Source organism: Mauremys reevesii, linkage group 2 (assembly GCF_016161935.1).
Source record: "Mauremys reevesii isolate NIE-2019 linkage group 2, ASM1616193v1, whole genome shotgun sequence".
NCBI lineage: Eukaryota > Metazoa > Chordata > Testudines > Geoemydidae > Mauremys > Mauremys reevesii.
In genome coordinates, this window is record NC_052624.1 from 32,298,401 (window position 1) to 32,311,863 (window position 13,463).

Here is a 13,463-nt window from a genome sequence, read left to right on the forward strand (position 1 = left end):
CAACAAAGAATCCTGTGGCACCTTATAGACTAACAGACGTTTTGCAGCATGAGCTTTCGTGGGTGGTGACTGGAGTGACTGCTGCTGGAATACTGTGTGCAGCACGAAAGCTCATGCTGCAAAACGTCTGTTAGTCTATAAGGTGCCACAGGATTCTTTGTTGCTTTTTCTAATTCCATTATGTCTTTTTTGAGCTGGGGCGACCATATCTCCATACAGTATTCAAGATGTGGGCGTACCATGGATTTATATAGAGGCAGTATATTTTCTGTCTTATTGAGTATCCCTTTCTTAATGATTCCCAACATTCTGTTCGCTTTTTTGACTGCCGCTGCACATTGAGTCCATGTTTTCGGAGAACTGTCCACAATGACTCCAAGATCTCTCTTGAGTGGTAACAGCTAATTTAGACCCCATCATTTTATATGTATAATTGGGATTATGTTTTTCCAAAGTGCATCACTTTGCATTTATCAACATTGAATTTCATCTGCCATTTTTTTGCCCAGTCACCCAGTTTTGTGATGGCTGTAAGTTGAAGCTAGACAAATTCAAACTGGATTTGAGGCGTACATTTTTAACAGTGAGAGTAATTAACTACTGGAACAACTTACCAAGGGTTGTGGTGGATTCTCCATTACTGACTATTTTAAAATCAAGATTGGATTAAAAAAAAGGGGGGGGGGGAGTTCTATGGCCTGTGTTATACAAGAAGCCAGACCAGATGATCACAGTGGCCCTTTCTGGCCTTGGAATCTATGGATGAATTGAAATGTTGACTTTTTTCAAATCTGATCAGTTAATGTGATTTATAACATATTAACACCATCATTGTGATGCTATGCTCATGGAACAGTTCATAAGATTGGGGGTGGGGGGTGATGGTGACATGGTATTGGCCATAAAATAACACCTTTAATAAACCTTTTAAATAGACCAGGCCCTTGCAGTTTTACTACTGCATTAGTGAATCCTGAAAATTAGGTTTAACACTATCATTATGGAACAGCTCTGCTATTGGGGCCTTAGTCATGCTCCCATTGATGTTCGCAGTGATAGGGAATTTTTTAAAAAATTCCTTAATACAGACATGGTTGAATTCTGCTGCTATTGTACAGTTTCTGTGACATTTATGCAAAGTATTAGCCTGTATTCAGATAGCAACTCAACTCATGTACCTCGTTACAGAATGTATCATTATCATATTTCCAAAATCCAAAGCAATCTTTTGTGTAAAAATTTAAAAATAAACAAAAGGATTTTCTTTTGGTGTGATGGATGGACACCTTTCACTGAGAGGCTTCTCCAGATCCACGCAGCTTTCCATCTCATTTCCTCCTGGACTTTGCCTCCTACAGTGAGGCTCCTCTAAGAACAAGGGACTCCAGCACCTTATATCCAAGGCATTAACTCAATACTTTCTCTAACCACGTGCATATTCTTAAACGTGTAGACATGGGTATATTTCTAATTGGAAAAATTAATACATTTGTTCTCTAATTCTCGAGAGTTGCAAATTTTGTCCCTTCTGTAAATTCATTAAAAAAAATTGCCCTATGCTCTCAGATACTCAACTGATTGATGAACGTGCAATCATCTGCACAAGATTTTTCTCCCCACAAAATTGCTATTTTTCATCAAGCAACTTTGTGTCTCTAGAGTTTTGCTTTTCAATTGCTCATCAAAACTTGAGGGGGAGGGGGTCACTTTCAAGTGAAACTTAATAATTGCAAAATTTCAAGGGGAAGTAGGACCATCTTTGAAATGTATTTTTTATGTTAGCCAAAGAAGAAGAATATGACAAATACTTAATATATACTCAGTATGTGCGTCTTTTTCTATATATCCATGAGTTAGTGATAGAGAGCGCATGACAGTGTGGTACAAAGGTTTTATAGGTATGAGTATGGAATGGTCACATTAGTCATAAGTGAGTGAGTTATACAGGTAATAAAAACCTTCATACCACACCACACCAGACCATTAAGCATTTTGTCCCATTTGTACCTAATTTTATAGAAAAACTATTACTTGATGCTTGAGAGGAAGTAAAAATAGAATTAAAAAACCCATAATCCACCTAGTCTATTGTGCAAGGCTGTAGATGAGGAGAAAGAGGAATTCCTTTCCATCCACCAGAGGCAATCAGCTCCTAAAATATGAAATGTAATTCTCCATTATATTACTATCATACCTTACATACTGTAGCTGCAAATGTTGTTAATGATCATAACATTATTTGGCTCTCTGATAAATCCAATCACTAAACATCATTTGCCTTGATGGTCCCCTGTGCCAGTGAATTCCCCAAATTCCTTTTATGATGAATAGTGGCAGAGGGAACGCGATTGTTCTAAATTGCTGCTCATTTAATTTTTCAACAGCCTCATTGTTCCCCCTTTAGTTAACTTTTCCATTAGTAAATAAAACTGATAATCTGTTATTTATGTCCAATGAGTTTTCTTGTACTTGCTTTAGGCTCAATCCTGTGACATGCTGAGTGCAGCCTTCAAGATGCTGAGCACACTCAACTCCTTTGGAAGCCAGTGTAAGATAAGAGCACTCTGCACTGCACAGGATTGGGGCCTTTATATTTTTCCTAAAACTGGTTTGTTGTTTTTAAAAAAGCTTTTTTTTTCTTCTTTTTTTTTTTAATGAAACCACAGACACGACTAGAGCAAGAAGAGGCCAAGAAAGTGATGGTGTTGAGTACATTTTCATTTCCAAGCACTTGTTTGAGACAGATGTACAGAATAACAAGTATGTTGGAAAGGCTAACTAGAGCCACAGTCAAAACAATGGTTTCATTGTGACGTTTTAGTAGTTGGTTCTTTTATGTGGTAATTTCAAATGGGTAGAGTCTGCATTGATTTTAAAACATGTTAAAGTATAATGTCTAAACAGTCAGCACTGCAATTTCTGCAGATTGTTGAAACAAAATAAAAGTAATAGAACGTAAACAGTTTTAAACCACCTAATACTTTAAATGCCTGTCCAATGAGTTAAACATTTGGGGGGTGTTGAAGGTGGGGTCCCCTTTTAAATTGGCATTATTTGTCTTACTAATTGATCGTTGCAGCATCAGCAAAGGGGCCCTGGCAGTGCTGCATTTCAAACATTTTGTATAGTTATATTCCCTTCCAGTACAGGCATTTCCTGTTCAAAAGAACAGGAATATGGAGAACTAGAGAGAAGCCTGTCCCCTCAAGCCCTTCCAAAAATTAAAATAAAATAATGACAATGGTAGCATCATGCTCCCCAGCAAGCTGTAAAATACTATAAGTTTAGATCCTGCCCTAAGTATTTCAGAGGGCAAAGTATAGTAGACACAAAACTGTAGGTTTGATTGAACTTCAAAATGTGCTTTGCTTTTTCTCAAATTGTATTTATATTTTTATAGCACCTAACCAGCCGCCTTGGTTCTATTAGCACCATCATAACTGCTCCTCCTATTCAGAGACAGAAAAGTCAGATATTCTGTAGCGTGCAATGAAATTTCAGTAGTTTCTATTGTTTAGCTTATCCACTTTTTTATTGCATTGCATTAGTTCTGAAAAAGAGGTGATGGAAAACATTAGTGTGCTGTTGGACTATAGTACTTTTTCTCTTTAACTGTAATATAAGCAAGTGTTACTGATTTGAAAATGGTAAAATAGAAGGGGTTTTTTTTAGGTTGACATGCTGAAGTACTTGGCAGCATTTCCTTTTATAAAACATGGTAAAAATCACATGTAGAGTGAAAATATTTCTGCTCGTGAATTAAATCTTACTAACTAAATTGATAAGTATTTGGTAAAGAAAAGGGAATGATTCTGATTTTTTGTCACTTTCTACCACAGGTTTATTGAATATGGTGAATATAAAAACAACTACTACGGTACAAGCATAGACTCTGTTCGATCTGTTCTAACTAAAAACAAAGTTTGTTTGTTGGATGTGCAGCCTCATGTAAGTAAGCACCTCTCTTGGCATGGCGTAATTTACTGCATTCCATGTTAGGATTCCGAAAGAAGACTGTTAATAGAGCATTCCATTTTATTCCATGTTCAATTTATATTCCCCCCAATTTCTTATACTTATTGTATAGAGCTTTCCTAAAGGGAAATTTCAACACAGATTGGATGGTATTCAATGCAAAAACTAACTGCACTGAAACCTTACACTAACATGAAGAACATTTAATTACTCACAGAATGCTCCAACATTTGTATTCACTGTTCTGCTGATCTGGGTTAGAATTTGTCTGAAAAACTTGATATTTAAATGCAAAATATTCTTGAGAAAGAATCCATTCCTGCAACCCTTACTCACATGAGTAATCCTTTGATTTCAACAAGACTGTTCATGGAAAGGGTTTTATGACAGGCCGTAATGTGAAGAAACATTAAATATACAGTGTGCTGAATAACAGATAAATAGAGTAGTATTCTGTAGAGGGAAGGGGCTGATGTCATCATTTGTGTCTATTTTGTGTGCATGTACCCCTTCCTATTAACCCCCACCTCCAATATTCATTATTGTCTGGGTGAAACTTTAACTTGTGCATTTGAACATTTAAATAAAGCTTGAATGAAATAAATATATAAAAATAGGATTTGAAATACATTGTTCAGAACAGATTTTTCCATTGCTTTTGTGTTCACCTTTGACTTGTTTGAGTATTGTTCAAATATCCTGTAGTGCAGCACAAAGTTCAGGAGCCAGAAAAATGATTTTCGATGTTAAATGGAAACAGTTGAAGTCTTCCACTTTTCCTGACTTACGCAGTACACAAGTGCCTGCATGATGAAGCACTCAAGCTGTTGGTTTAAAGAGGGTTCTGTAGGTAATTGGACATGATTATTCCCTGTCTAAATAGCATTTACTGTAAATGTTCAGTGGCGTCAATGGCAAAAATGTATTCACATTAATCCAAATATTATGTCATGTTCCTTATTAGAAAATTGGCCAAAAGAGGCTTTCTGTAGGAAAAGGGGATGGCACAGCTATATGCTGGTTGAATAATGACTTTAGGAAACTGATGTCACAGAGTCAAAAACCTAGATCAATAGTACTTTTGATGAGTCACCAACAAAAAATGTGCAATTTTGGATTTACTTGCTGAATTGTTGTGTGTGCAACACTGCACTTACTGTGAAAACTGCATTAGCTAATATTAACAGTTTTTAAATTATAAAAAAGGAAATTTTGATCTAGTAGCGTATGGTAAATTATTGTGAACAATTAGCTTTTTTCTAGCTATTAAAATGAGAGAATGTCATTGTCTTCTCATTAGAAAGATGTCAGTTGGAAATACGATACCAAATTCAAATAACTCAGTTTAAGCTTAGGGACATGTGTATTTGGCATTTTGGAGTTTCAACTCTATACTGTACAACTAGCTGCTCCTGCAGCTACTGCTAGGATTGCAGGAGGAGGAAGGTACTTGATACTGTGGCTGCAAGTTATCTGGCAGCAACTTGTTACTGGCCAGCAAGAGCTACATAGAGGAATAGGTTTTAGTTCTTTGAGTATGTCCCCCTGTGGTGCTCCACTGTAGGATGTTCAAGCATCTATGTGCTCTCGATCAGAGACTGAAAAGTAGTATCCACGGGCCCGCACCTGTGCAGAGTACTACGTTGTACTTTGAACAAGGGTATGTGGCTTGAGACAACAGAGCATTCTGCTGTCAGCTGCATTTAGCTTCCCAGCATTCACCTTGTGAATCCTTTTTACCCTAATTTCATATTTACTTTATTGTATTTTTTCTTTATTTTTAGCCATTTACTTTATTTTGCACTCTAGTGCTTGTAGGGGGAGGGAGTGGTTTCCTTCCCTCTTCTTTTCTTAGATCTTTCATTTGTGCTGGAGCACAACTTACATCCCAAATCCTGGAGTTTAAGTCCTCTTAGATATGCCACAGGTCCTTTTCCCACAGTGATGAACACTCCAGTTACCTGTGGTGTTTGGGGCACTCCTACAACCTTTCTAAATGCAAGCTTTGTCTGGTTTTCAAAGGCAGATCCAAAAAAAGACAGGGAGACAAGACTTGAGCAGCTATTAATGGAACATGCTCTAGCTCCGGCAGAGTTCGCTTCACCACCCCTTTCCCCCTTCCCCCCCCCTCCCAGTTACATCAGCCTCTACATCATAGGCCACCTCAGCTCACATTGCTGCCTCAACTATGGCCCCAGATAATAAAACTCTAAAGAAGAGGAAGCATACCTCTCCGAGCAGGGAAGTGAAGAAGCAGGGTAGATCTCCCCATAAAACCCAGTCTTGGGAGATTCTTGTTCCTCTAAGGGTACCACAGAGGTTCCAGCTGAGTCCAGTACTGAGGCATTGGTACCATGGAAGAAGCCATGCTCAGACAACAACCTACCACCAGAGCAACTACTGTGGTGGCACTCTGATACCTTGTGGCTCTGCAGTACACACAGGGCTACCATCCATTTCCCAGAACCCGGATCTCGCCATATGTCTGAGGTGGGACATGACCCTACAACCACCTCAGTCTTGCAAGAGCTTCCATCTCACCAGTTGGCATTTCCCCTTTTGGTACCAACCCAAATCTCATCTAAAGGCTATTAGAGCCCTCCAACTCCTTCTAAGTTCCTTTCTTCAGTGGGTTTCAATCTCTGATGAACCTGACTTTCCAATACTGAGATGTACTGGAGCCACCTGCCCAATGTGGTCCTGACAGCTGCAAGTTGAGACTTGCTTATGTCTCCAGCCTTCAGTATTGGTTAGGGCATTGGGGACTGACTCTCTCTCTCTCTCTCAGCTCAAGAGAGGACTCATTGGACTTGGAGATCTCAGTAAAACAATCATCCCAGTATTGTGCTACCATACTCCATAAGTCCTTTTCATAAATCCTAGGGAATCTACCAAACATTGTAGGCCCAGAGACTATAATTATCATTGCAGTCCATTCCCTTATTCTCCTCTCCAGTAAAGTTACTGAGACCCATGGGTCAGTACAGCAACCAGTTCTTTCATATATCTAAGAAAAAGCACCAGTATCCACCAGTACCATACCCGCTATCAACACCTGCAGATTGATCAGTACCACACACTGCAGCACTATGCACCTCAGAACCTCACACTTCTCCAGTACCAGACTATATACAAAAGGAGCAATAGTCTCAGGCCAAGAAGATCTTGCTTCCCTCTGTAAAGTCCTCTTCATCTCCAGATGACACAATAATGCCACCATGACTTTCCTACACTGATGATTTCAGAACCATCAGTGAGGTGTTATCACCTGCACTTTCCCTGTGGCATACACCTGCCACAATCCCACCAAGCTGTAAGCAGGCAGATAAATACTATATCCCCCAAAAGGAATGAAACACTTCTTTTCCCATCCTAGCCCCAATTCCCTGCCAGTTGACGCAGCCAATGAAAGGGAGCTGTCAAGCTCATTCTAGGCCTTCTCCATCTGACAAGTAATCCAAGTGGTTGGACTTGGTGGAAAGGAAGAGCTACTCATCAGTCACTCTCCAATTTTATACGGGCAACTACCAGGCCTTGATGACAAAATACAATCTTAACACATACTCCAAATATATACATTTTATTGAGCAACTTGTCACAAGACCAGAAAATCATTTTCAATCTATCATTGCTGAAGGACAGTTGGTTGCAAAAACCTCCCTACAAGCTACTCTAGATGCTGCTGACACAGACTCCGAAAGTTCATGTCACAATGGTGGTCATGAGAAAAGCATACTGGCTCCAGTTCTCCAGTCTTCCAGAATTTCAAAATACCATGGAAGATCTCCCATTCAAAGAGCCTAAGCTCTTCATTGAAAATATGGACTCTTCTCTCCAGATGCTCAATCAGTGGGGATTTATGTGCCTGCAACAAAAATGTGCTTTAGTAGATCGCAAACCACTCAAGATTGAGACCATTCCAGTACCAACAGCACACTTTCCCTAAGCTTCAGGAGCCCTTCCGGAGAAAACCCAAACTGCAAAAACACAGGTCACGCACCCCTACTTTTACTCTATCAGTTCCTGCTTCTAAGGCCTTGTCTACACTACAAGACTATTTTGAATCAACTTAGTTCGAATTTGTGGATTCGACCTTATGAAGTCGAATTTGTGTATCCATACTAAATACACTAATTCGAATTTCTGAGTCCACATTAACGGGGCCAGCGTCGACTTTGGAAGCGGTGCACTGTGGGAAGCTATCCCACAGTTCCCGCAGTCCCCGCTGCCCATTGGAATGCTGGGTAGAGCCCCCAATGCCTGCTGGGGGAAAAAATGTGTCGAGGGTGGTTTTGGGTAACTGTCGTCATTGAACCGTCAATCACGCCCTCACTCCCTCCCTCCCTGAAAGCGCCTGCGGGCAATCTGTTCGTGCACTTTTCTGGTCAGTGACAGCGTGGACGCCACAGCACTGCAAGCATGGAGCCCGCTGCGATCCTCGCCGTTTTCTCCTCCTCGCACTTTATCGTCCACCTCTTCCACATTCAGCTGCTGAGAAATTGGGCTACTTTTCAATGGTTCTGCAAGCACTGGGGGACCATAGGGGACGTTTTACCAACATGAACGTCGGATGGCCGGGCAAGGTTCCTGATGCGTGTGTTCTCAGGAACTGTGGGCTGCTCAGACACCTGCTGGAAGGTAGTTTCTTCCCGTACCACGAAATAACTGTTGTGGATGTGCATTTGCCTATAGTGATCCTCGGTGACCCAGCCTGCCCGCTAATGCACTTGCTCATGAAGCCCTATACAGGCGCCTGGGACAGCGACAAGGAACTCTTTAAATACCAGCGAGCAGCGTGACCTGTGACTGTTCAGTTTCTTTACAGAGAAGCTGAACCTGCCCCTGTTTCTTTACCCAGTTACTGTTGACTCTCCTCTTCGGTTAAATACCCCGTTCTCCCCGTTTCCCCCACTTCCAAGACATGTGTAAAAATAAAATACATGTCACACTGTTACTGAGGAGAGGTTTCTTTATTCATGACTTTTCGTTAAAGGGTTGAAACTGGAACGCAGACTGTGGTGGGTAGGGTGTGCGCTGATGTAAAGACCGCCTCTAAACTCAAGGAATGACAGGCTCCTGCTCCTACAGCAGTCTGCATTGCCGGACTGCTTGTTTCAACGGAGCCTGCCATCCCTCCTTTTTGGGATTCTGTGTGCGGGGGGCTATGTGGCCTTGTGGCGGAGGAGGACGGATACAGATTCCTCTGCTGCGTGACTCAGCGGTCCAGGACAAGGACCGCTGTATAAGATCTGTAACCGCCCTCCCCCGCTAAAAAGTCACATCCCCACCGCCCACACAGAACCTGGAAACCACCTCCCATACTGACCACGGTGCCTACTGACTGCACTGTGTGTGTTACCCGCTGCTGATCCGGCCCCCGTGTCTGTACCCTGGGAAAGGTGCCTGTCCTATGCAATTAGCAACGCACTTCCCCACGCACCCCATTCAAACACAGTCTTCAGTGAAAAAACATGACGGAAACAGTACTTAACAGCAAAGTATTTTTATTACTTAAGTACACAGTTATGGGATGGGACTGGGATTGGGACTTGTTTGAGTCCGGAAGGGAAGGACTTATGCAAACGTAGGGTATGAGAGCTTTTGGTTACTTGAGCACTCTGCTGGGGTGCAGTGACAGTATTCACGGCCCAGGGCGGGCATCCTCCTGGTTATTTAGGGTGAGGGGGGTATGTGACTTTGTGGCGGGGGAGGGCGGTTGCAGAGATACTGCCGGGGGCTCTGTCCTGCAGCGGTCCTGCAGAACATACACAAGTCGCCGGAGCGTGTCCGTTTGCTCCCTCACTAGTACAAGCATTGCTTGAGTCGCCTGCTTGTGTTCCTCACGCCACCTCTCCTCCCATTCGCTGTGTGAGCGCTGGTACAGAGAGACTTTCTCCCTCCACTGCCTCTGCTGGTCCGCCTCGGCTAGGTAGCAGCCCACACATTCATCAAAAATCGTGTCCCTTGTCTTTTTCTTTCGCCGCCTAATCTTCGCCAGCCTCTGCGAGGGGGATGCTGTAGAAGGTCTGGAGACAGTGGAAGCTGTGACATGGGAAACAGTTAGTGAATTCCTTGCAAAGATACTTTTTTGCGAACAATTAACTGAGTCTAGGCTGTGTCTGTGAATTTTTTGTTGAGACCCCAGTGCCTGCTGTTGCACAAATCATTTGCGCGGTGGATTCTGGGTAAATGTCACCAGTCATTCCTTCCTCTGGGAAAGCAACGGCAGATAATCATTTCGAGCACGTTTTCCATGAAATGCCCTGGCACACGCCATAGCGTGGCAACAGTGGACCCTATTTTGCCTTTTGTGTATGTCACCGTATGTGTACTAGATGCCGCTGACAGAGGCGGACCAGCAGCGCTACACAGCAGCATGCTTTTGCTTTTGCATGACAGCAGCGATGGTTACCAGGCATACTGTACCGTCTACCATACCATGAACTGGTAAGAAGACGGTAATAAGATGGTCATGGTTACCTGTCCTTTTGCACTGTGCCATTTGGTGCTTTCATAAGTGCCCCTGGCCGATCAGCCAGGGGCGCAAAAGCAAAATTTGGGAATGACTCCCCGAGTCAATCCCTCCTTTTTGGGTATCTAAAAATAGAATCAGTCCTGCCTAGAATATGGGCAACTGTACTAGAGAACCACTGTATCATAGAACCAGAGAGCACAGCTGCTCTCTGTCCAATCATGCATAAATTTTGAGCTGAATGCTATTCACAGGGTGTGCTCCTGAAACAACCCCAGCTGTTCATTCCATTCTTCCCCCAGCCTTCCTGGGTTCCAATACCATTGTCCCCCCACTTGTGTGATGAAGTAATATAGAATGCATGAATAAGACACAGGTAGTCGTTTGTGAGAAATGAGTGGAAGGAAGCCTCCAGCTGCAATGATAGTCCAGAGATGACATTAAGGGGTGTGGAGGAGGGAGCCAATCATCCCTCTGCTAGTCCAGGGGCAATTGAATCTTTTCTTTACAATGAAGGGTGGGGGCTGATGGAGCTCAGCCCGCTGTTGCAATGATGAGGACGGTTACCAGCCATACTGCATCATCTACCATGAAAAATTAGGACCAGGCGACCTTGATCGACCTGTCCCAAGCAAGTTGGTATGGTTACCAGTCCTTTTGCACTGCCCCATGTGCCAATAGGCTGATGATGAGGACGGGTAGCAGTCCTATTGTACCATCAGCCACCCATGGTGGGGTGGGAGGAAGGATGTTGTTGTTGAGTGCTGCAGCAGCGCATCTATCTGCAGCATTCAGTACAGATACGGTGACATGTAAAAGAGTCAACAGAGGATTGTTTTCCCTTTAACTTCTGGGGTCGGGGTGCGTAAAGTGCCGAGCTATGCCCCGACCCACCGCGGACACTGTGTTTGACCCTAGAAGCATTTGGAGATCAGCCAAGAATGCAAATGCTTTTCGGAGACAGCAGGAACTGTGGGATACCTTGCGTCCTCGTTCCCCCCTCCCTCCATGAGCGTCCATTTGATTCTTTGGCTTTCCGTTACGCTCGTCACGCAGCTGCGTGCTGAGTCTGTGCTATGCCGTCTGTCCGTTTATTTATTAAAAATACTTTGGACCAGGCGTAACGTAACAGTTCTTCCCCTACTTAGATGCAGGAGTCTCCAAGCGAGATAACCGTGAGGACAGGCACTGAAGGAGATAGAGAGGGCATGCTCCGTGAAATCTAGCACGAACCACGGACCTATGCAGCCGTGCTCTGGGAGGCAGTGCTCCCTGAATACCGCATGAAAGCCTCGCGCGGAAAAGTGTGCCATCACGGAGCACCCAATAAGGCAGCTCTCCCCAGGAACCTCCTGCTGATGCTTATCGATTAACGGCAGGAGAGCTTCGTGGAGATCTCCCAGGAGGATTTCTGTTCTATCACCATATATACAGAGACCTCCTTTTCACACACTTCAGATTCCTGTTATATTAAGAATAAAAGTTAACATGGTTAAAGCACTTACCGACTGCTCCTACCCCTGATTCAGGATCCGGGTTCATGGCCGGGGAGGGTTGGTAGGGGATCTCCGTGACGGTGATGAAGAGATCCTGGCTGTCGGGGAAAGCAGTATTGTAAGCGCTGTCGCCTGCCTCGTCCTCCACAAACCCTTCCTCATCTTCCCCGTCCGTGAACATCGTCGAGGAACTGTCCGTCGACACTGTCCCATCATCAGAGTCCATGGTCACTGGTGGGGCAGTGGTGGCAGGCTCCGTAGCATCCGTTGGCCGCTTTGATTTTTTGGTAGGCTTGTCTGGGGTCCTTGATTTTCACGCGGCACTGCATTGCATGACGGCTGTATCCTCTGTCTGTATCATGGCTTTGGAGACCTTCTCGTAGGTCTTTGCATTCCGTTTGTTGGAGCGCAGCTCCGAAAGCACAGACTACTCGCCCCCCACACCGATCAGATCGAAGAGTTCCCGGTCAGTCTATGCCGGGTCCCTCTTTCTATTCAGAGATTACATGAACTCCTCTGCTGGAGAGCTCTGCATTGCTGCTGGTGCTGCTGAGCTCGCCCCGATGTCCAACCACAAAATGAGATTCTAACTGTCCAGAAAGGAAAAGGAATTCAAATTTTCCCGGGTCGTTTCCTGTGTGGCTGGTCAGAGCATCGAAGCTCGGACTGCTGTCCAGAGCGTCAACAGAGTGGTGCACTGTGGGATAGCTCCCGGAGCTACTAAGTTCGATTTCATCCACACCTAGCCTAATTTGAACTAGCCATGTCGAATTTAGCGTTACTCCACCTGTCGGGGTGGAGTACCAAATTCGAACTAAAGAGCCCTCTAGTTCGAATTAAATGGCTTCCTGGTGTGGACGGTTGAACGGTTAGTTCGAATTAACGCTGCTAAATTCGATTTAAAGTCCTAGTGTAGACCAGGCCTAAGAGGCACTTTTGATACCTTGGTCAAGGGCATCAAGCAATCCATTCCACTCCGAATCAGCTGTTGTGCGACTATCCCCTCTTTGGAGATTGACTGTCCCACTACTTAGCCTGGGAATTTCTTACCTCAGACAAGTGGATATTAGAGAATGTCAAAGAGGGTTACTCTATCCACTTCTTTTCCATCCCTCTTCCCAACCCTCTCCCCATCCTCCTTCATGGACCCTTCTCATGAGGCACTCCTAAGTCAAGAAGTTCATTGTCTTCTCCTGTGAACAATAGAACTGGTTCTACCAGAGTTCATCGGAAGAAGGTTCTATTCCAATTACATCCTTGTTCTCAAGAAAGATGAAGGATGGAGACCAACCGTTGCGCTCAGGATCTTGAACAATTGCATCCTAGCATAACACTTCAGAATGGTGACACTAGCTACCATAATCCCATCCTCAGACCCAGGAGACTGGTTCATGGCCCTTGACCTAGAGGATGCTTACTTTCATGTAACTATCCACCCCTCCCACAAGCACTTCCTATGTTTTGTAATGGGGTGGATCACTATCATTATCGAGTTCTGCCCTTTGGACTCTCCGTGGCCC

At 43.8% G+C, this 13,463-nt stretch overlaps 1 protein-coding gene across 10 annotated transcripts in view; it reads left to right on the forward strand.

Annotated features, from left to right (window-relative positions):
- Positions 1–13,463, forward strand: part of MPP7 (membrane palmitoylated protein 7) — a 300,103-nt gene that overhangs the window by 272,410 nt on the left and 14,230 nt on the right. For 9 of the 10 annotated variants that reach the window (XM_039523991.1, XM_039523987.1, XM_039523983.1 and 6 more), the window contains 2 exons: positions 2,667–2,760; positions 3,840–3,948. In XM_039523991.1, coding sequence (XP_039379925.1) covers positions 2,667–2,760; positions 3,840–3,948 — 203 coding nt within the window. Of the gene's footprint in view, positions 1–2,666; positions 2,761–3,839; positions 3,949–4,680; positions 4,826–13,463 lie in introns of all 10 variants that reach the window. The other variant, XR_005593934.1, reaches the window with a different exon arrangement.